At 36.5% G+C, this 23,708-nt stretch overlaps 2 protein-coding genes across 3 annotated transcripts in view; both read right to left on the bottom strand.

Moving 5' to 3' along the window:
• The window catches only part of LOC117399245 (calpain-7), a 39,779-nt gene extending 21,038 nt beyond the window's left edge, over window positions 1-18,741 (bottom strand). Inside the window, exons 1-8 of one of the 2 annotated variants that reach the window (XM_033998310.3) lie at window positions 18,204-18,741; window positions 16,105-16,213; window positions 4,543-4,700; window positions 4,007-4,074; window positions 2,935-3,135; window positions 2,446-2,532; window positions 1,279-1,405; window positions 413-498 (exon numbers count right to left, since the gene is read on the bottom strand). In XM_033998310.3, the coding sequence (XP_033854201.1) occupies window positions 413-498; window positions 1,279-1,405; window positions 2,446-2,532; window positions 2,935-3,135; window positions 4,007-4,074; window positions 4,543-4,700; window positions 16,105-16,213; window positions 18,204-18,305 (938 nt within the window). In that variant the 5' untranslated portion in view covers window positions 18,306-18,741. The remainder of the gene's footprint in view (window positions 1-412; window positions 499-1,278; window positions 1,406-2,445; window positions 2,533-2,934; window positions 3,136-4,006; window positions 4,075-4,542; window positions 4,701-16,104; window positions 16,214-18,203) is intronic. The other variant, XM_033998309.3, reaches the window with a different exon arrangement.
• Window positions 18,742-21,580: 2,839 nt separating this feature from the next.
• The window catches only part of LOC117400641 (collagen alpha-1(VI) chain-like), a 45,348-nt gene continuing 43,220 nt past the window's right edge, over window positions 21,581-23,708 (bottom strand). The window contains exons 35-36 of the mRNA XM_059022721.1: window positions 23,369-23,398; window positions 21,581-23,078 (exon numbers count right to left, since the gene is read on the bottom strand). Coding sequence (XP_058878704.1) covers window positions 22,468-23,078; window positions 23,369-23,398 — 641 coding nt within the window. The 3' untranslated portion in view covers window positions 21,581-22,467. The remainder of the gene's footprint in view (window positions 23,079-23,368; window positions 23,399-23,708) is intronic.

The raw sequence follows: 23,708 nt of genomic DNA, 5'->3' as shown, positions 1-23,708 counted from the left end.
TGGGGCAGGAATTTGTGACATTTGCTATATGAATATAATATAAACTGCGTTTCAAAACTTTTTTGCTTATGTTAGAAAGCTTAATCAGACAATTAACCACTTTGAAAAAAGTAATATATCATGCCACTAAATATTTCTGAGTAATGGTTATTTTACTATAATGAAGACAGCGCAGGTAAGAGCCTTGAAGAACCAGAGATACCGCCATTGTTTTAACCATACTGTTAAGGTTGGTTGTGAGAAAGCAGTGCTGCAAAACCTGTTAACATCACAATAAATACAGCACTACTGGCTGTTTTAATATGTTGTTATATTTTGTGACTGTGGCACCATGTATCTTGGCTTTGTACCAATTCCCCATAAAACATGCCTGAAAGACATTTGCATGGCAGATAACGATTAATAAATGTACCTTGTGATTAACTTCTTGTTGTAACGTCTCTCGTATGCTGCACTTATTGCCAGTGATGCCACAAAAGAGCAGTCTGATACCACAGTCTATTAAAAAATAAAAAGTTATTTTATTTTTATTATACAGTAAAACACATATTTATAGATATTCTGTTATGGATATGGTGTTGGGAGCTTTGAAATTAGTCTGTGCTGAATTTTTTTTATAACTCAAAAGATGACCCAGCTGGTGATAACAATAAGCAGATATTAGTATCTGGCTGGTTGAATATCAAAATATTGGTAAAATACTGAAATGCCTTGGTACATGGTAAATCTGTTTAGAAGCTAGACAGAGTGAAGATTAACAAAAACAATTACTTATTTTACTTAAAATGCTCAAACCTCAATTACTTCTACAATCAAGTTTAAACTACAAAAGTCTGACTTCCTAAGGCTATTAAAAATAAAAATACAAAAGCTGTAGTTCCAGCATCAAATAGAAAACTTGTTAGACAAGAAAAATTGCAGCTCTGCCTTTGCCTTGATCTTCCTGGAATTCAACTTATTAAAGTTTTCTTGTCTAAAAAGCTACACCCTAAAGTTAGTCAGCTCAGTCACTGCATTACCAAAAGGGACAGGAAAAACACAACTACTGAAGTGTACAGTTCATGCACCACCTCCCTGAAACTGTGTGCAACCAGTCTAAAAACTGGGTAGGGTCATATAAATTATGAAGACCTTCTAAGCCAATCAAAGTGCCAGATTCCTAAACATTTAATCATAAGTAAAAAATCAAGGTTGAAAATATGTATGTTGAAATAGTTTCCTGTTCATACATAATATTTTTTTTAAATCCTGTCATCTTGAGACAGACTTGGCACTCACTTGTTTGATGCTAAAGCTGGACACAGTGAAGATCATGATGGGGTTGTTGGAAATTTCATCTGGTCGAACCCATCTGGAGAATATGGCTTTCTGTTTGGGTGACAGGGCGAGCTTTCCACATTTATCTCTTTAAAACAAAAGACATGTGTACACATTATATATGTTACATAAAGTTGACATATTGTAGCATACAGTCGTCTCCAGCTAAGAGAACACCCCTCGGGAAGCAAAAGAAGTGTTCTCTAAGACGGAGTTAGCCACCAGACACAATATGAATCAATCAATACATAAATATGCATTACTTCTCATGACGCACGTGCATCAACATATGAAATGAACAGAATACGTAAGAGCAAGGCAATAGGCTAGTGTATGTTAATAAACTATAATAATAAAGTAACAGACAAATTAACGTTAATAAGCCAACTGTCGAACCAAATTAACACAGCACCTCTACACATGTTAAATGCAGCAGCAGCTCTTCAAGATTAATTATGATTACATGTACAAGAGCAATATTCAAGACACACACAAAATTATTTAACAGAATTGGTCGGCGACTTGTGTCTGATTCAAGTTTTTTTTCAGGAGCTTGAACAATTTCCAACTTTTTGAAGCAAGAGAAACAGCGGCACGTTTTGCCATTTGTTTACATGCCATTTTGTAGCGATGAGGTGTGCTCGTTGAAATTACAATACACAACGAGGCAATGATAAATTGAAAGATTGAATAAACCAGCCAGTGTTCCTCAAGACTCTCGCAATGACAAGTCAGTTTTGAAAAGATTGAATAAAATATTTTAATTTAAGTCTGATGATGATGAGTTATCAGGTTCAAAAACAGTACTGTATCAGTTGAGAACGAATCTCTATCGACACCAAAAAGGTGTTATTTTAAGCAAAGTTCCTGTTCCTTTAGGCGGAGCGTTTACAATGGAAAAAATCTGTTTCACCACAAGGTGGTTTTCTCAGCCGAAGTGTTCTCTTCGGAGGTGTTGCTATACGCGGAGACTATTGTATTTCACTTGAAGTTATATTAATTTGCAGTCACACAAATACAAACAGGCTATTTTTCCTTGCTCTAACACTTGCCTAAAATCCAAGCTATTTCTCAGCAGAAACATTATCTTATAGAGGAGTACAGCAAAATAAAGTCTTCTAAACTTACGAAAATGGCATTGGGAAGGCAAACCGTTCCTTTAGGTCAACGCTCATGAATGGGACATATTCTATACCATTAATCTTAGAGGTCTTCCTGTGGAACAAACAGAAAAAGCAGAAATTAATTTAATGCAGCTTTTAAAACATGCCCATGCCCTGGGTGAAATGTAGCACAACTATTGCAACATTTTGTCTCTAGAGACATGCAAGTGATCATAGAGTTGGCTTGACTGATCTCCTTTCCCTGATCCTACACATTTGTATTAGTTAATTATAGACCAACTGTAATGATAGAATGAAGAAAATAGTTGGTCCTCTTATGCGTACATATATATAAATAATAGGGCTTGTAACCAGGAGGTCCCCGGTTAAAATCCCAGCTCACTCACTGACTCTTTGTGTGACCTTAAGCAAGTCACTTAATCTCCTTATGCTCCGTCCTTCGGGTGAGACGTTGTTGTAAGTAATAATATAATAATATGCTATCCAGTGTCACCTCAAGACTTCAATCTCCTCGTATGTGTACTTCTGCCCTTGTGGCTCGCAGGACTGCACCGGTCGGACTGGCTGGGGTTTATCTTGCAGGCTGAAGTCGGGTCCCAGGGGCTGGAAGGTTCTCACTGGATTACTGGGTTTGGCTGATGCAGGTCTGTCTTTGGCAGCTGGCTTAGCCAGGGCGTCTTTAAGACCCTCTGCCCTGTGATAAATAAAAAGGATCATCAGTTATTAGTTTGGATTCTGGAGTCAGAACAATGGCTCTCAGTCAATCATGAATTAATACAATTAATACTAAAAAAAAAAAAAAAAAAAAAAAAAAAAAAGAATTGCCTTAATATCCTTTTTGGTAGAAGGTTCTGAATTATTTCTTTTCATGTGTTTCAATAAACTGAAATGTTGAAATGTATTGAACCCAGTAAAGACATGATTGATTAAAACAGTCAACAGATATATTTTTTCAATTATTATATATGTTCATTAGGGCATAGGTTTTCATACTTGTTTTTGTATGGGGGACCCCTTTTTAATAGGGACCCCCAATTGAAAAATGAGGAAAAGGAAAATCAAACTGTACTGTAGTAAATGTAAATATGTAAGTATAATATTGTCATAAGGCCCGTTTCTCACCATAACAGTCACAGACAACTTTTCGTACAGTAAGGTCAAATAAAAATCCCCCAAATTAATGTAGATGTTTTGTGTCCAGTATATTGTCTGTACGTCGTATCACAAGGCCTATTAAATATGTATGTTGTTTTACAAAAGAATAGTTTCCAGAATTTCTTGGGGACCCCCTGGGCAACTTTTGCAGACCCCAGACCTTATTTTGTACTATGTATGGACAGTAATTTGTGATTTTACTATGCATTCACTTGACTTTACTACACATTGCAGTAATCTTTTATAAGGGTCTGGAAAAAAGCAAAACCAACATGTAGCAAAGAAAGGGCTTGTCTTCTGTTGAAGGGTAGTGTAAATACCCACAAACTTGACAAAATTCATGCCACCCCTCCTTGAACATTATAAACCGGTGCATAGCTGATGCCCAACCACATTTCTACGTAACCCACCTGTCAAGGGCCTGCCGAGCTAGTTGTTTCAGTTTGAGTTGGAGGGTTTGGTCAGAAGTCTCATTAGCCTGAAATAAAACAAGATGCGATGACATGCTCTTTAATCTTAAAATGGAAGGATTGTACACCATGAGTTAAAGTAAAACTCATGTATTTTGGAATCTGACGCCTTTACCTTATACACACAATATCATCACAACATCTGCACTGTGCTGCGTCAAAGATGATAACTAAAAGACACCTTGTTTCTTTTCACAGGTTTACACCAAAAGCAATAGGAATCAAACTGTACCCGACTAGTATTCCAAGGTCAAATATTTCTCAATGAACTCCTGACCTACAGTACTTAGCTTGTGGGATAAAACGCAAAAGGCAGACTATGGTCATGATTTAGGATACTGTCAATGTTAAAATTAAAATGCCTGAAGAAATGCAACAATGGACAGCATTAAAAAAGCAATTTCAGCACATCACACAAGCCCCAAATGCCTTTGTGCCAGTAGAGGCAGCCGATATCGTGAGGAGTATTCACCTACCGTTTCTATACACAGTTCCACAGCCTGCGTGTATAGTTCTATAGCTTCTTCCACGTTGCCTTTCTCATCATCGTCAAAGGCCTGTGTGACCAGAAAGTAAGCCCGCTCCAGATCAAGCTGATGCTTTGACTTAAGAGGATCAATGCTCTGTGCCTGAACTAAATGAACAAAAAACAAACCAAAACAAATGAACACAGGTTTCTTCTATCGTCATCATCAATAACTTTAAATACTCAATCAGCTTTACTGTAACTGTGGGGTGGAACAGGTAAATGGTACAGAAGTCTATTTTAATAATAAACACAAGAACTGCTTGTCAGAATGTTTGTCTAATTTTATAACTCTATTTACAATAAAACAGCTGTGAAACACAGGTCCTTGCTACAGTGTGTCCCATGGAAAATGTATGTCTGAAAGTGTAAGAGCATTTAAAGAGTACAGGAGGTCTATAATAATGATCCATTATCCATTTTTCACAGTTATGATATTCAAGTTTCAGGTTTCTGCAGCTGCTGCCTGTGATTGAATGGTTTAGATTATAGTTGGATGGAGACTTCCAGGGTTTAGTCTACTGTCTTGTACTTTCCACATTACAGCTGGTAATAGAAGAGGCGGGAAAAGTTCACAGAATTGGGGGTTAACATTTGTGTTCATTTATGTCTCTTGGGTCCACCATGTACTGTACTTCTTAAACCTTGGCGGAATGTTTTAATAACTCCACGCCTGTGTAGAACTATCAGTCTTACTGTATCATGACACTTTCTGGCTCTCTAGTTATCTGCAGCCCACAAAGCGGGGAGCAGATACTAAAATGATGCTTTCACACTGCAGAACTCACAAACTACCGGTAAGTAAGTTCTAGAGGTCATTGTCACACAGGTAGACTATAGCATGTACAAGGATTGTGGGACACCTTTGACTTTTGAACTCCAGTTAAAGGTCTCAGAATACCAAGCTAATTCTGTTTTCGACAGTCTCACGATAGGAGTGGAACCGATGATCAGATGTTGATAAAATGTTGTAGAATTAAACAGTAACTTCGTTCCTATTGTGTTTGAAGTAACTCTGTCTTTTCAAAGTACCACTGACCAAGAACGAAAACCATTGATCCAACAATGACTGGCTAAGGATTCACATATATTGGACAGGAGCTGACTGTGAAGATACTTAGTATTTTTATTTGGTACAGTGGTAGCCATGGCCAGGTATAAAAATGGCGAAGTATGGCACAGTATTCTCCACGATAAAACTGAAGCCAATGCGATATGCAATTTAGTTAACCTGTCTTGCATCTTCTATATGCTAGAAGGCTTTATCTGGATTAGAAACTGGATTGTCACAAATTACTACTGAAATACAATGTTTCACCAGCAGGTGTCACAAATTGAAGATCAGGACTCTACCAAAGGCCATCTTCTAGAACAAAATACAGTACTACACATTATAATTTGATCATACAGGAAATTAAATACAGTATAGAAAAATTGGAACAATACTCAGAAAGTTCAACGCTAAAGTTTTCAAAATCCTGGTCTTAATAAGAAACATACAATTAACCTAATATTTCAAACTTTGTGGCTAATGAGACATGTTTAATATACCGTATTTGCTCGAGTATGTCGAGAAATTTAAACCCAAAACATAATCCTGAAGTTGGGGGGGGGGGGGGGGGGTCGACTAATACTAGAGCAAACATATGAACCGATCTATAATTTATAGTAAAAGCCGATATTTACTGATTGCGAGGACCGGCGGCAGCATGTTATGGAGAGGCATAACAATAATAATAATAATAATAATAATAATAATAATAATAATAATAATAATAACGTTAACTTTCTATTGCGTGACCCTGCAGCATAGTGTTTCTGTGGGAAACCGCAGCATCTCCATTGCTGTGGGCAAATCCTTGTTGCCCTCATTGCCAGAGCAAATGCTTCTAATTTCTCTCAAATCAAAACGCAAACATCTCAAGATTTGGAAAAAACTATTCTGTGACAATTGTCTATATATAAAAAAATTAATCCCAGGTTTGTTTACATCCAGGAGCTGTCACGTAAAACACAGACGCAGTTTCACTGAATTACAGCCAGACCATACCACCCCCCACATTCTATTGAAATACATACTTCCGTGTGGGCTAGGAAGGAAGTGGGGTTGGGGCTTGCATAGTAAAATAATACAATTATAGGCTTGTGGCAGGAGGTCTTGGGTGATGGCGTCAGACCCGGAAGACCGTAGACAGACAACAGACTGGGGTAATTTACAAATAAAAGATTTAAATACAAAATAAAACACTCAAAATAAACGGCATGTACGCCAAAATAAAGAAACATGGAACACAAATAGTAACAAGTAGTATGCTTGTTGCAAAACCAGCATACGTAGCAATTGTTATATCCTGTGGTAATAGTTTTCACAACTCACATCACGTTCCGCCTGTACACACTCTCCCAGGAAATAACTGGCTCTTAATTATCTTGTTAACCCCTGGGCCATAGTTTGCAAGAGTTTAATAAATATGCATGACTGTCAGCTAATTAAATAATTACTAGCCGACAGTCAAGCAGTCTCACAAGTAAAATACAAATAATAACAATAATGGCAGACAGCTTATCGACCGCCCTACATTTTAAATAATAATACAAAACATGCACAAGGGCAGGGAGTACCCTTTCACAAGGCTATACAAAAAAACATGTACAGTATTGTAATATGCGTCAAAATTACGCGTCTGGCGGTTCTAGGTAGAAATGCTTATAAAATTGTTATTTTTGCAAATCTGCCGCTCAAACGCTGTCAGGATATCTAATACATATATTTAGGAAAAAAATAATTTATACCCGAATCTCACCCTCACAATGGGGGGTCAACTTTTACTCCAGAAAATACGGTACTGTATTTTTAATTATTATTATTATTATTATTATTATTATTATTATTTATTTCTTAGCAGACGCCCTTATCCAGGGCGACTTACAATCGTAAGCAAATACATTTCAAGTGTTACAATACAAGCAATACAATAAGAGCAAGAAATACAATAACTTTTAAGTCTTTATTTTTATTATTATTAATTATTATTATTATTATTATTATTATTATTATTATTATTATTATTATTATTATTATTATTATTATTATTATTATAATAATAATAATACAGTCAAACCTGCTTTTTCCTATACCAGTTACGATAATATGCTAGCAATAATGTTACGACAAATAAATGTTTCAAAACCCTTAACAGCAACCTATTTACATGTAGGGTCATTTCCAAAGCGAAATTATGTCATTGGTCTGATAGAGCAAGATATTTCAGCCTTTGTGGTTATGCCCAAATATTTTCCTTTCTGACACATTTTTTTTTATTTGAAACTAAACACCAAAGTGAGAACAGATGCTGCACAGCCAGCAGTTGCTGCATGACAAGAAGTGTGATCATCATGCACGCAGTCTGAACTGATACTAAGCGGGGTGCAAATCAGTTGAAGATCTTATAAATTTCAGTGTGATAACTGAAGTGATATTAAATCGGGAGCTTTTTTTTTGCCAGAACTTCCATTATATGCACATGAAAACTTTGTTCTTTATGTTCCCCATGTATGTATTACATCGCCCAGGAATTATGTATATTTTTAATAAACATAAGCTTTTTTAAACTTTTAATACAACCTGCAACTGACCCATAAAGTTTAGAATCTGTCTAGTTAAACAATATGTTTGTAAAATTACAGTGCAAAATTACCATGGTAAACCATAGACTAAAATGTTGCATTAGAAGTTTAAAACTCCATTGAACAAAGTTAAATTGCATTATTAGGGTAGCATTATTTGTGTTAAATTCAACACTGGGATTTAAAACAAAAGTAAATCAATACATAAATAAATAAATGTTTCTGGAATTGGAAATTGCATACCCAGTTCACAAAAATAGTAATAGTTTATAGTGTTTTATTCAAAGTGATTAATTATAACTATAGTATGATTAAAGCTGTTTTATGTCAAATTTTACATCCTCTTGAATAATTTACCTTGTTTTCGTTTTATTGTTCTACTGAAAAAACATCATCCATTTATTTTTTTACTGAAATCTTACTGAATGCTGTATTATAAATAACAAAATACGACAAACCACTTTGGTTAGAAACGGTACAGTAAGGTAACATTCAAAAATAAGGAGAGGCTCTTATGGCCTCTATTCATTAAAGTGCAGGCCTCAAAATTCCTTATTAAGGGTGGTTTTCTGACAGTTGTCTGATTGAGTCATCCAATTGGGCATTTCCACGCTAACGGGGTACACATGTGTAACACAAAGTTTGAAAAATAAAGTTCATGATGTCATGTTCATTCCCCTCATCACATGCTCTCTAGTCTCAATGACATAGCATTCTTAAAGGGAAGATAACTTCTCATGTGGCACAACTGTTGCAGGCACTTGACGTTCATACTCCACGCATGGTGACACTGCGAATGAGGACGGACACAAGGCATGAAAAGAGCCCAACAAATTACAATTGTGTTAAAATTTTGTGCATGACTTGTTGTTTATTGATATTTTATAATGAAAAACAGTCAAATATGGGAGTCCAAAGTATTCTTTATGATGCTTTAAATCAAGTTTTGTTGCTTGCACACAATTAATAAGATGCCTTTATCTAAGGCGAGTGGCTGATGTTAAACAGGGAGTACGCACAACCAAAAATTCAGTTAAAAGAAACATATACTTTATTTGTGAACAAAAGTAAGCTTGTTTTTTCAACAAATAACTTGGCAGATAACAATCTTTCTATATGTAGGCTACCACAGAGGCCAGGTACTAACCTCCAGCCCACCCGGAGCTCCTCATACTGACCTCTTTATACCTTATCTCAGGTAGGTCCCTCCCCCAGCAAAACCATTACTGGGCAAATACACTTAATAATTATACATTAATCCAGATTATTATTCTGAATGCTTTACTTCACATTCATTTCAGTATAAACGCAATCTTACCCTTATTAAATTTACCGTTATTAAAATAATAGGGTTAAACAAGATTAAACATCCCCTCTATGGAAAAGGTAAGCGTGACCCCGAAAGAACAGCGCATATCCAACATGAGCTTCAGGCATGCGCTACCCTTCCCATACAGACAACAGCCTGCCACAGAGAACAAGAGGACGTGCATTACCTGTGTTCCTTAAATCCAATGGTAAGCACCATGTCTATAACTAATTGTTAACAATCTTAAAACTCACAACTCCTGTATGTATAAGCATTTTCATTAGCAAAGAATACTTAAAAGAGACAAGTTCAGTTTACCAGCAGTGTGCACCCTGCTACCTAAAATGAAACACTGCACTAAAAAAAAAAAAAAAATGTATAAATACAGATTTCATTCTTATGCCATTCCCCCGATTCCTGACAAGCAAATACGCACAGATTGAATAAACATGAATTTATGGGGCAGTTTTACCTGTCCATTACAAAAAGAAAGTTAATCAGTTTTTAGTTTGCAGTTTTGTTTTTAAAGCTACTGTGGGAGGAGAACTGCTTTCTGGCTGAGTGATGGAAAAACAGTGTCTCTTACTACAGTCAGAGAGAGAATTACGTTTCTACATCACAGACTTACTGTGCTTATCAAACAATAATATAAACAACACCTCGGCATAACATAAATAAATTGGATAGGTCAAGGCAGAAGATAAGTTTTGCCTACAAATGGATTATTATTATTACTACCATGGTTACATAGAAAGGTTACATGGAAAGGCATAAATTTCCATCCACACAGCCTTTTGCTTCATCAATCTCGGTCAAATTTGCTGTAAAGATCAAGAAACTTACTTTCTTTACTAATCCAGAGAGATGGAAGATGTAATCCACAAAATAAGTTTCCATTAGCATGGAAATGCCCACTTGTCCTCTTTCATGTTTCTGACTGCCGTGTGACATCAATTCATTTGAAAAAACAACTTTTTCACAGTCTGAAAAATCGCTTCTATCATGCTTTTGCCTCATTTGCGTACATTGACTCGAATAAGCGGAAACTGCAAGCGATTCAATACATGTTTTCAGAGATGCCAACTTATGAAAGTAGAAAATAGTAGCGGAAATATAGTAGCATATAGCCCTAGAAATAAAAAGGTTCTTAGGGTCTGACAAGCCAATTACCTCATTTTTGCTGTTCAATCTATAATTTTGGTAATTGTAAACACATGGCACTTAGAAATTAACAACCCCAGTAGAAAATTCTTAAATTTGGAATTCTATTTATTCTGGATTTAAATATTAGTAATGAAGAGTGACTGCTATCAAACCTGGACTGAAAAATTCAACCTCAAAACTTTATAAAAGTAACTATCAAAATAACAACACCTCAAGAAAGATTTAACATAGTTTTTTATTTACATTTACTATATAAACAGAAAATGCTGTGTAGTATCCAATAATTAATTCAATATTTAAAGCGAGTTAAACCTCAAAACCCATTTGCACAAACACAGTAATGGGGAGTGTCAGATTTTGAGTATTGCTGGTGTTTCTTTGGCCTATGTGAGTGATACAGTCATGACGCCCACCATGTTTCACAGAGAAGTCTGTCCGGCAGTATTCACAGCAGACGTGAGACTGAGACACTCCACTTTTTTTAATGCATGGCCATTCTGTGGTAAATTCCTCTCTATTTCTGACAAGTCAACATCGATCTTTTAATAACTGATAAGTAAGGCTGGGATTTTGTCACAAAAATTTGTACTAAAAATCACGGAGGAAGGAGGAAATGTTGTGTGAAGTCACAGGGATGAAAATTCAACTGTTTTTTTTTTTTTAAATACAATATAGATTACCATTTTGTTTTTTCTGTTAACAGAAACCGTCTGACAATGTGTTAATACTATAAATTACACATTAAATGTCACTCACATGCAAAATTCAATCTTTTGATTTGTATAATGCATTTTACTTAAACAAAAGTTGTTGTTTTAAAATCCACTACCAAATTGTTATACATAGCAACTCTATTTAGCGCCGCTGCCGTGTATTGATTGGAGCAAGGTATATTATGCCAAAGGATTGGGTGGGTAACTATAGCATTTGTAGTGCTTCAGTAAAATATGTACTGAATACCTAGTGTACAAGACAGTGTAAGTGATATGGTAGAATATGTTTGAAACATACAAAACATACGCTGACGCTAAAAAATGTAATTTCGAAAACTGAGCACCGTCCGCTACTCCCCCCTCCAGCTCGTGTTATCCAGAGGCAGAATTTTAATTTCTTCGTTCGCCTCGACAGCAAAGCATTGTATAGCGTAAACTGTGCTGAAAGAAATGTCTCTAAAACCCTCTGCTGTTTTAGAGACAGCAGAGGGTTTTACAAAGGTTTATTGAGTTGCTTAAGCTCATTTCACCTGGGCCCAGTGCAAGAATATACAATCCCCCAACCCACCACAAGGGTACTAGCAGTGAGATGTCAGGAAATAAAAAGCCCATTTTCTAAATCAGTTTAATTATAACTGCAATCTAAACACCTAGCATAGATCACACCCTGTGTATATTTCTCCTATGATGGCAAATGTTTCAAAAGGGAAGCAATTGGATATTTGGCTAATTAAAAAAAAAAAAAATTCTAGTTCTATTCTATATAAGCGGCTAGTGGCTTCATGTCCAGCCATATTGTGTGTGGGGATGCTGTTCTTGGTACCAATACATACACAGATGCTTGTGGAGTTTATACGCAGAAATCGGTACATTTCAATATAGCCACTACTGTACTGTACCAGACAGTCAAAACTGAAAAATAAATAATAATAATAATAATAATACTGCATAACTATACCTATTTGTTTGCTACATTATCTCAATAATACAGCACTGCCAATATGAGCATTTTTGCTATACAGCCTACTGTACCTGTTGTATGTGCATTTGAAAAAAAATAAACTAAAAGACAGTCATTAAATTAACCTACAGAAGAAATGGGTAGTGAAACCCTCAAATTTCCACATGATAAAGATAGATACGTAGCGTATTTTTCCTTGTGTGGGTGTGTGGGTGTGTGTCTGGGAGTGAGTGTTTTGGTGAAGGGACAGCTTGTAACCAAGATGGCCACCGTCTGCAGAGCAACATGGTTTGAGTGTTAGACTGAATGATTCATTGTTTGAGTGCGAGTGAATGGAACAGTGTGGAATGTGGCCAGGTGGTGAGTGAATGATTGATTGAATCAATCAAGCCCCTGGTCACATGGTATAAAAGAGAACAAAAGATGTTTGAGAGAGGAGAGAGGAGAGAGGAGAGAGGAGAGAGGAGAGAGGAGAGAGGAGAGAGGAGAGAGGAGAGAGGAGAGAGGAGAGAGGAGAGAGGAGAGAGGAGAGAGGAGAGAGGAGAGAGGAGAGAGGAGAGAGGAGAGAGGAGAGAGGAGAGAGGAGAGCTTGGGTTTTTTGAGGTGTGTTTATTTTGAAGAGTTTGGTAGTGTTTTGTTTAAACCTTTATTTTGTTCCTGTATTTTGTTTGCTTTGTTATTTGTGCAGTTCTGTGCCTGGGTCTCATATTTCAAAGGGTGCAGACCTGCCTTGGCCGGGATGTTACACCACACAAGCATTTGCCAATGCATTTCTACCATGCCTCTATAACTTTGCATTAGCTTTCCTGTAATTCTCAAACACAGACACACCTAGTGTGGTTTCACTAAAATGTATCTTTGATTCGTTTGTATAATTTTTTCTTAATATAGCAAATCTTGTAGATTGCACATTATTTGACAGCACATGTACTGTGTAAATTCCACTTAAACTTTAAAAGAAGTTAAGAGACCACCATGCAATGTAATCTCTGCAGCACAAGTATTTCATATTGTAAATCAACACGTTAAATGCTCAATCATCTAAAATGCAAACACCCATCTGCTACTTTGGAAGAAAACACAGAATGTGCAAAAAACAAACAAGCATTGCATCTTTTAATGTGCGCAGTGGTCGCCGATGTGATGCGTCTCTGGCTGGAAATGTTTTTTTTTGTTATGTTAAAAGTTAACTTTATTTTGGATTTTGACTGCAGACTACCCAGGCGATGTTAAGCCTTTGTTGTTTGAGTTCTGCTGTTTTTGGTCTCCTACTGATATCGGCTTGATTCCGGAATCAGACTTTTATTATATTACAGAATCAGCAAGTACGGGTGCAGTACATCTTGTTTTTATGTTATACACTGTATTATAGCATAGATTTTATTGAGCAAACATATGCTTTGTTAGTATGCAGTCATGTTGTGTGTTTTACAGGAGTTGTCAAAGAGTGTTAAAAATGCAGTTGAAAGTTTGGAAGGTCCTTTTTATAAAGTTCTGCGTTTTATAGTTAAAACCCCTCTGCTGTGTATTCTTATTTCTTACTTCTAGTTTAAAGATTTTTTTTACTTATTATACATTAGATGTCTTAGATGTTTCTTCGCTGTTACTGTTGATAATTTATCTATGCGTCCCTATGTGTGGTTGCTGCTAATACGTTCTAAGGACCGGTCACTGTTGAGTAATTAAGGGTTGAGTATTCAAAAAACTTTTATTCTTGGTATATTCAAATTTCTTATTTGAAAATTCCCACCCCTATTTAATATGTACATGCTAGGTTTGCTAAAAAAAATATATATTTTTATCGGTTAAATTTACAAATACCAAAAAAAGCCAGGCAGAGGAGCAAATGTTAAATATAGGGGTACGGTTTTACTATTGTTGAGAATGCGGTAAAAAATTATATTTATTTATATGTATTCAATTAACAATTAGATACAGTACAGCAGAGGCAAAATACAATGTAAATGTAATTATTACAATTATTGTGGGTCACGGAAGTTATTTTAAAATTAAACATGGACGTTAAAATAAAATAAAATTTCCTTTACCTATACATCTTTATATCAGTCACATAATGTTGTAAAACACAAATATAACCCGATATATGTTTTGGGTTATATTTGTCAATAATCTTTCACTTACTGTGTGCACATTAAGCGATTATGAGGGCCCTCTATATGTGCTTGCATATAGGGTAAGGGCTGCAGATAGCGCAATACATGATTCTAGTTTATAAAGCAGCAAAAGCAAAATGAGATTTTAGCTGCACATGTCAAAAGCCTTAATACAAACATTTTTTAAACCAAACCTCCCCACCCCCTGCCTTCAATAACCCCAACAGAATTTACAAAGTGTTACTCATTTACACAGCAGTGATGGAAAAATGTACTTTCATTAGCAGGCTGAACTTGCTATGAAGTTAATTTAGTCACACCTCAATGTAACACCTATAAATTGGTATCTGGAGTCACAAAATTAGGACAAGGCATCAATATAGTGGAGGAATGGCATAATTTACATGTTTCCATATGGAAAACTGCTTGTCCAATTTGTGATGAAAATAAGTCATACAGTTATCCATCGTGTATCGGACTGCGGTGGGACCAGAATAAGGGCAGATATGTAAAAAGGTGGACAAATGAATCCTGTTTTAAATACCATTCACAGCTGTGACAATTACTATATTCACAAAATTATTGTTTTGAGATGCAGCTTTCATTAGGGAGCTCCCTTAAATTCCTTGTTTAAAAAGATACAGGGTATTAATAGCATAGCTGTCTGCCATGTGGATGCGTGCATTCGCTGCTGAGTGACAGGAATGAGATCGAGACGGAGGTTGAAGATGATATGTGTCCCCCCCCCCCTGCAGGCGAACAGGATTTATATACATATGAACACACTGAACAGCTCACCTGACACTACCAGCAGTGGGAGCGCGCAGAGCACATACAACACTGTACGAAAACTTTGGTAGGATCTACAATCTCGGAACTAATCTTCTCTGTTCAATAATAAACTAATGTTGCTGAAGAGCTCGATCATGGCAGATCAACAATTAGGGTGGATATGTGACGAGCGGATACATGACAGATTACTGTACTCTATCGTGATACCTCATTTATTTAAAAAACCCATCCAATTTTCATTGAACTATTCATTGCCTTTTCCAAGTCTCTACATACTGTTGACATGTGTCATGGTCATCAACTTTGTCATCATACAGATAGCTCTAATTTTTTATTTACAGTAATTTCAATCAGATCCATCTGATATATACTGTAGGTGACCCTGGTCTTGACAGGGTTAAATTATAAACACTGTGGATGCCACAGCTCTAGGTGTGTTTAACTAACTTCAGTTACCCTGGAATAGTTAAACCTGCTATGTAATGGGAAGTCCATTTCAGAGCATACAAAACTGCAGAAAATGGCAAGTTGTACTGCATAAGTACATCTTTATATCTTTAAATATACTTTTAAAGAATTGTGTAACCACTCTCATAAGCCAGACACAAACCACGTATTCATAAATGACAAAAGAGCCCTTTTGATGTTTAATAAATGGCACTGAATGGAGTACTGTAAACCAATTAAACCTTAAGACCACAAAATGGGGAACAAGGAAACTTCTTTGGCTAAATGTGATAGCAGTTGTAATTCAATGCTACTTTATTCTTAATAGGCAAAGTTTTTCTCTTCAAAATGTGTTGTGATACCTATATTTCCAACAAATACATACCTGCAGTGTGAAGGGCCTCCACCCTGTCTAAGTATTCGCTAATTTTATCCTGAATATTCTCCAATTTTGATCCTGCCATTCCGGCATAAATCAAGGCCTGAGCAGCTTCCTGAAGAAACGAGAAATACAATAATACATTGTTAATACAATGTTATAGTGTAAGAATGAACAGCATTGTGGACCACTAGAGCTTTAATAGTAAGTCTGGGACCAAAGGTCCAAGTATCCCCAATCTGTCAAAAGTTGAGTCCTGGCTACTCCAACTGTGCGAGATTACACTTTAAGAAATTTGGCAACCCAACTCAAAGTTATTCATTTAAAATATTTATTTTGGTGCTGAAAACTTATTAAAAACAAAACGTGCTGCCAATGCCTATTTACTACTTCCATATATTCTAGCCTTAAATGCAACTTAACAGTGATTAGTGTAACAACAGCTCTCATAGTAAACAGTCATTTTAAATATTTTTAAAACTGTATGGTGCACTACCCTTTCGAATACTGTCCTTTTAAAATGACGGTAACAGTAGTGTAGAAGCTACTCATCTTGGATACTGTGTGAATTTTCCCTGGGATTTTCCCTGCCTTTGAAAACAATGAAATAAACTGGTCCATTCAAACAATCTCACTTAAATCGACTAATTTCCAGGGTAACAGTATCAAAGCCTTTAGCAATTTCAGTCACTTTTTTAAAGTAATGACGCTCAAATATATTTTCATTTCTAGTTGTATTCTGGAACATGAACACAACATGTGATTTATATCACGTAAGTACAGTAAGTTACGATTAATACAAACCAGTTTGAAATTACATATATTCTCTGTTCGCACTTGCAGTTTTATACAGGTATCGTTGCTGAACAGTATCGCAACGTCTGTTCACACTGGAGCTGTTACCGGCGTTGTAACGCGGTATAACTGTATCGATACGAAACCCAGAGAAGAGCAAGTTTCGTACCAGTATCATAGGAAATTGGCAGACCGTGAAAAAAGTAGATATCGCCTATACTGCACAAGCGTGAATTTGAGTTTTGTTTTAGGAAAAAATAAATATATATGGTGTTTGTATGGATGACAACTCCAATGTGAACAGATACTGTTCTGCAATGACACCGGTATAAAAATGCAATTGTGGATCTGTACAACGGAATGGAGGAGTCCGAGGCATGCGCATAGCACACTCACATACTCTATATTACCAAGATTCTCAACTCTGCCTTTACGTCGTCATGCTTGTTTGATTAAAGTCTTGTGTGTGTGTGTGTGTGTGTGTGTGTGTGTATATGTATATATATATATATATATATATATATATATATATATATATATATATATATATATTATTGTGTAATATATATATTGTGTGTGTATATATAATATATATATATATATAATATATATATATATATATATATATACATACACACATATGTTACAGTAGTAAAAACATGTAAAAACTGACGGCTAATACCAATAAATCCAATTTGTATAATTGCACCCGTCCACTCTGGTAATGTGAAACGCTCATCTCTGTTTTCTGCGCATGCGCCATGTTTGGTACTGCGTTCAGAAAAGTGCATTTTTCGTATAGATTATGGTATGTCAACATTATCACAGGTTATGTTTTTCGTAAAGACACCCTGGGTAATAGTAAAATAGACTTCAAGTTTTTTTTTATATATTTTTAAACATCGATAAAATAAGATCAAAGCAGCTCAATCCGACACCGCTCCATTGACTGTCAATAGAGAATCTTCTCCGAGCTCTCTTGCGTAACGCCGGAGGTCCCCTTAGGAATCAGTGGAGTTGAGTAAAGTATCTTGGTCTAATACAGAATATCTTACATGTAAGTGTATTGATATAAACCAGCTTTAACAATGACAGGTATATCTCAACAGTATCGGTCTTGTACTGGTCTTAAAAAGTGAGTTAGGACAGAAAGTGTTATGTATATTCTAAACCGAAACTAACCTTACCAGTAATTGCGATGTGTGAATAGCCTCGGGAATGGAGTTTCAATCATAATGCGACATTTAAAAACAAGCACTAGTGTTATCGTTACACATTTATACACATCATACCTTATAATAATATCATACCTTATAATAAAAAACAGCTTCATTGTATTTCCCCTTTTGGTCATTCAAAACGGCAGATTTAGCGAATTTTACTGCATCCAACTCCAAAGCCGAGGAATCCATAGTTCTGACTTAATGACAGATAAACAAATGACACGTGAATGTATTGTATCACCAGTGAAGTCGACTACACCATGCAGGATACTCTATTCACTCATATGTGTCCAGCTCATGAAACAACAGCTATTAAACCAGCTTCTTGCTGTCAGTTCCTTACTGAATTTTAATACGCCCCCCCTTAAAGAAAAAAAAAAATCCATCCACCGTGATAAAAAAAAGCGTCTTTCGGCAGCTGTAATGACAGTCGCGTTAATTTGTCAGATATGTGTAATTTAACAAATTGTAGCGCTGCCACACTGCAAATTCCCCTTCCTCCTCCGTCGTCTTTATATTGAAAACTTTGATCAAGCAAACAGAACCAATTCACTTCCGGGTTTCGAAGGGGCGGAGTATTACTGTGAAGAGCTGACTGCAGGAGGGACGTGCTGGTATTTGCGTAATCCTTGCTCTGTTTGCTGGGTTAGAGCAGCTAGCCTTTTAATGGTCAATAGGCATGAAACAATTGAAAGGCCCAGGTACAAATGTTTAAACCATTTCAACAGTAGTGCCTCGTTGCACTTGTGTTGTAATGTCCAATACATGCGAATTGTCGGCGTGTGGGTATGAAACACGGACTGGGCCCGTGCTTTCTAGAACCGAGGGACCCTGCCCCCTTTTTTTGTTTGTTTTGTTTCATTTGGTTTTTTATTTTTTATTTTTACTAAAATTCACAGTCCCCTTATTCCCATTCATTAAAAGTAAAGGCCAAAACAACGAAATGTTTTTCTTTCTTCAGCCCATGTGTTAATAAGGTTTTTGTTTTCAGTTCATTAATATAATTCCCTCTTTCCCAAAAAGCCAACAAGTTTACTGTAAAAAAGAGGTCCGGCAAATCTGCTTGTCTGTTTCATATCCACCCAATGTCTGGTGTGTCCAGCGATAGAGAGTGACTACCACGTCCTGGGGAAGTGACCTGCAGTACAATTTATGTTAAAACAGAAACATGCTAATTTATTATATTTGTACAAATGCCGTAGACTATTAATTAATATTGTATATAACCTGCAAGCATGTATTTTAATTATTTTATTGTATATTAAAGATTTACTAGTAGGGAAACCCCACTGAGTCCCTGATCTTATTGTCCGTGATATCCAAGGTACACAAACAAGGCCAACAAGTTAAAAAAAATAAAATAATAAATAAGTAGAACAAATGGCAAGTACATTTTATTACTTAAATTTAAACTGAAAGCAATCATCAATACTGTTACAGTGAATTGCTATTTATAAGAGATGATTCAGCAGCCTGGTTCCCTTAGTTGGCCCCTGTCTGATACTGATTTGCTCTGTTCTCTGAATTACACAGGTCTGGTATGCTTCTTATAAACAGATAAAAAATAATCCAACAGAAATGTGTATTAAATAACATCTGCCCAAATGTTTGTTCCATGTGCAGTTTGCATTTTGGTAAATGTACTAGTCCAACATTTCATATCTGAAAGATGATTTGTATTATTATTATTTTTTACCTATCTATTAATTGCATACTTCATACAATTTTCTTTAGTCGCAATGCAGTGGTTGTGTATGAAAAGATGGTACCTTTCCACACGGACAGTCGTTCGTTATGTTTCTATTGCTAGTGATGCTGCAGTATGCTAATGCTTCTGCTAAAGTTTAATTGGGGTAATACTGGTATTCTAATGGTATCCCAGTGTTATCCTTCCTATAATGGTAATGGTAACAAGATACACCTAGTTCCCAGCCCAGGTAATCAGGTAAGGGCGGAGCCAAGGTGTACAAAAGGGGCAGCTTCTCCACGGGTCAGGACAGTGTTCCTGGGACCAGAGAAGCGAGACCAACACATGTTCACAGTGCCATGAGACACTCCTGCTGTATCTCCTGCGGAGTAACAAGGTAACTCTGCTTCAGAAGACCAAGAGCAATACCCAGGCAGCTGCAGGGATACGGTGTGCTGCAAACAAACTGCAAGACTGTCTAACCATACCTCTCTACATATGCTGGCTTCCACCTCCCAGGGCTTGAGTATATATTTAAAGAGACAGTACGCCTTTAGTTTTGCAACCAGTTTTTATTGTTTTTGTGTAAATAAAATGTGTTTAATTTTTATTTCAAAACTCTGTGTGTCATTCCACATAGCATAAAAACAGTAACACAGCATTTTGTAGGTAACTCATTTTGTAAATAATTTCCATATTGAGTAGGTGAATGTGGCAATGTGCCCCACCCCTGTGTGTATTTTTGTGTTGTATGTTGCGTGTGTTAATGTTGGTGTATTGTAGTTGGTACATGGGATATAATGTGGATAATGAGCAGGAGTGTTTTTTTTATAATGTATAATTGTATTTAGGTACAGGGATTGCACTTCACTTCACGTGCATTTAAAGTATGTAATATGTGAGCACGGGATTGCACATAATTGGTTCACGTGCTAGGATTCAAGTGAATAATTAATTAGTAATTGAATCCTGGCACAACAGTATATATAGATGCACGTTTTACTCACTCGGGGTTGTGTGTTCAGGGCGAAGGAACGGGAGAGTGAGGAGAGAAAGATTAGCAATTGCTACGTGGTGCTGGAGGACCAGCACGGTACGTGTTTGTTCAGTGTTCGTCCCTGTTTGTTAGTGTCTGTTCGTTTTGTTTGTCTATTTATTTTGGCCTCAAGTGCCGTGTCCTGTGTTGTGTTTTGTTCAAACCTTTTATTTACAATAAATCGGCGCAAGCAAGCGCATTTACCATTTCATCCGTCCTGTCTGTGTTATTCATTTCCTGGTTCTGACATCACCACTCAGCCAGCTGTGTGACAGTGAAATAACAACATGTATATGAATATGTATTGTTCAAAGATCGCACTGTGGTGACAACAAGATGATGATATAAATGTATGTTTGTATGATTGGTATGAGATGGCATAAATGTCATTATCAGAAAAGGAATCATTTGGCACATTGGAAAACAAGACAACAAGATGATGAGGTTTAACTGGTATGAAAGGATCTTAGGTTTGATGACTTATTCACAAGTATAACAGGGTGGAGGCTGTTATACTTGTGAATAAAATTGACAGCCACGCTGTCAGTTTTTACCATCAAGTCTCTCCTATTAGTTAAGTTACACACCTATACTTATTCAAATTACTCCAGGTGGCCTAATTCATTTTTTTCTTCTAGTAAATTTGAATCTCAAAGAGGACCAGTTTTCTTGTGATAAAGTATTTTCTTTAAAAGCAAGAATGAAACAAGCATAGTGAATAAATAACACGGCATGCAAAAGAAGATTTACGAAATTCATTTATTAGCTTGAATTTATCATAACCACAATATAAAAGTTGTAATGACATCTTTTTCTGACAGAGACAGGGAGGCATTAACAACTATACAACTTAAACTATATACTCGCATTTGATGCCTACTGTCTTTTTCTGTGACAAAATACTACAAACGTTTTGGTTTCTTAGGCTCCATCATATGATTTTATGTGGGTTTTTTTTAAACATTTCTGCAGGATACAGTCAACATCAAGCCAAATAATAAGACCTCTTTCTAAGAGCCCTGTACCAAAAAGGTGCAGTGTGGCAGAGCAGGGATCTGCCCTTGTAAATACTGGCAGGGGTGGGGTTAAATTCTCCTCCCTGCCCAGGTTGATTGTGTCAGGTGGGAGCAATCAATTAATTATTCAATTAACACTCAGCCACCTGGCATAAAAGGAGGCCTCAGCCTCCCATTAGGGGGGAGAGTTCTAGAAAGAGGAGAGTAGCTGAGGAAGTAAGAGTGGGGTTTTTTTGGGTTCATTTTTGAATCCAGAGAAGGCAAAGCCCAGCCTGGAAACCTTATTTTTTAAGATTTGTTTTGTTCTTATTGTCTGTGTTTTTAAAACCTTTTTGTTTGGCCCTCGTGCTGGTTTATTTTGCATTTTTGTATATTAAAAGCTTTATTTTTGAACTTTCACACTGTCTCTGAGTCTCAACCTCTGTCATCCTGTCACAAGGAGATATTAACATTTACATTGCAACTAATCACCATCAGAAAAATACAACCAGAAATACCATCCTGCGTAAAAAAATACAAATCCGAGTACTGTTGGTTCCTAATTTCGTCCTAAATAAAATTATGCTAGAGCAGAAAACTAGCAAAACAGAGGTACTCTTAACCTCAGTGATATTAAGAAGTTGACAGTTTTCTAACCAGGCTTTGCATCACAACGTTTTTAGTCAGATCCATGTATTGCGGGACCCGGAAAACCCTTTGGTCGACATATGTATAGTTGAAGTTATTGACCTGGCCGGTGACCAGCTGGCATATGCCGGTTTCATCAAAATGGTCACCAACAGTAACAGCGAACAAGTCCAGGTTTTGCTTTTTAGCAGCATCTGCTTGTTCAGGGATGCGTGATCTGACTGCCGACACAGACCGTCCATCTGAGAAGATCACAACCTTCTTCTGAGCATTGGATCGGCCCTCACGTTTGAACACTTCCCCCAGGAACCTCAAGGCAGCCGGCAGATCTGTGGCTTGGTCGATGTAAGTCATGGCTTGGATGCGCCCTAGCACATCCTCAAGCCTGTTAGTGAAGGGTACCTCCACCTTCTGCTGGCTGGTGCCACTGTACTGCATAATGGACAGTCGCAGGAATCTCCTTTGGTCAAAGTCCTTGGAGAGCAGCTTCCTAGCCACTTGCTCAACAAAGCCCTTTGTTCTCTCGAAGTTCTTCTTTCCCACACTAGTGGATCCGTCCAACATAAAGGCAATGTCTGTTGCCTCTTTAAATTCAGCTGTAAATAAAACAACAAAATAAATACATTAAAAAAGAGAACAATTGATCTTGGTGTCCCTGGTGCACTACCATGCTTAACTATAATTTACCATGTTTCTGTGAAAATTGCTATGCTTTTCTGTCATCTACCATGCCTAACTACACTTTACTATGATTACCAAGTTAAAGCACATTTACACAAGCAAAGAAAAGAAAAAAGACATGGTAATGCTGAAAATATAAAATTCACTAATTATAGATAATTCTTATACACAGACCTATATACGTGCTGTAAATAAAGGTACTCACTTCGACAGGTAAAATCTGGGCACTTTTTATCTGAAATCACAAACAAACATGAATCACTTCAAGGCCATTCCATGAAGGTAAGAGAGCAGACTCTGGTGCATAAAATATATACTGTATCTGATTATCAAAAGAAGTGTGAAGCTAAATTGGCAAGCATATTTTAGAACTGTTTAATTCAGATACACAAATACATCTAAGTGAGAAAAGAGACTTAAATAAAATGGACTGTCAGCAAACTTTATGACAAAGCGGAGTGCACAGACAGCAAAGTTAAGAAAAAAAAAAGTAAAACGGACATTGATTAATTTAAAACTAAACATGATTGTGTGACATAGTGCCT

The sequence above is a fragment of the Acipenser ruthenus genome, chromosome 4 (genome assembly GCF_902713425.1).
Source record: "Acipenser ruthenus chromosome 4, fAciRut3.2 maternal haplotype, whole genome shotgun sequence".
In the NCBI taxonomy this organism is placed as follows: Eukaryota; Metazoa; Chordata; class Actinopteri; order Acipenseriformes; family Acipenseridae; genus Acipenser; species Acipenser ruthenus.
Note: the sequence above shows the minus strand (reverse complement) of the source record. Positions and strands in the feature narration are given on the sequence as shown.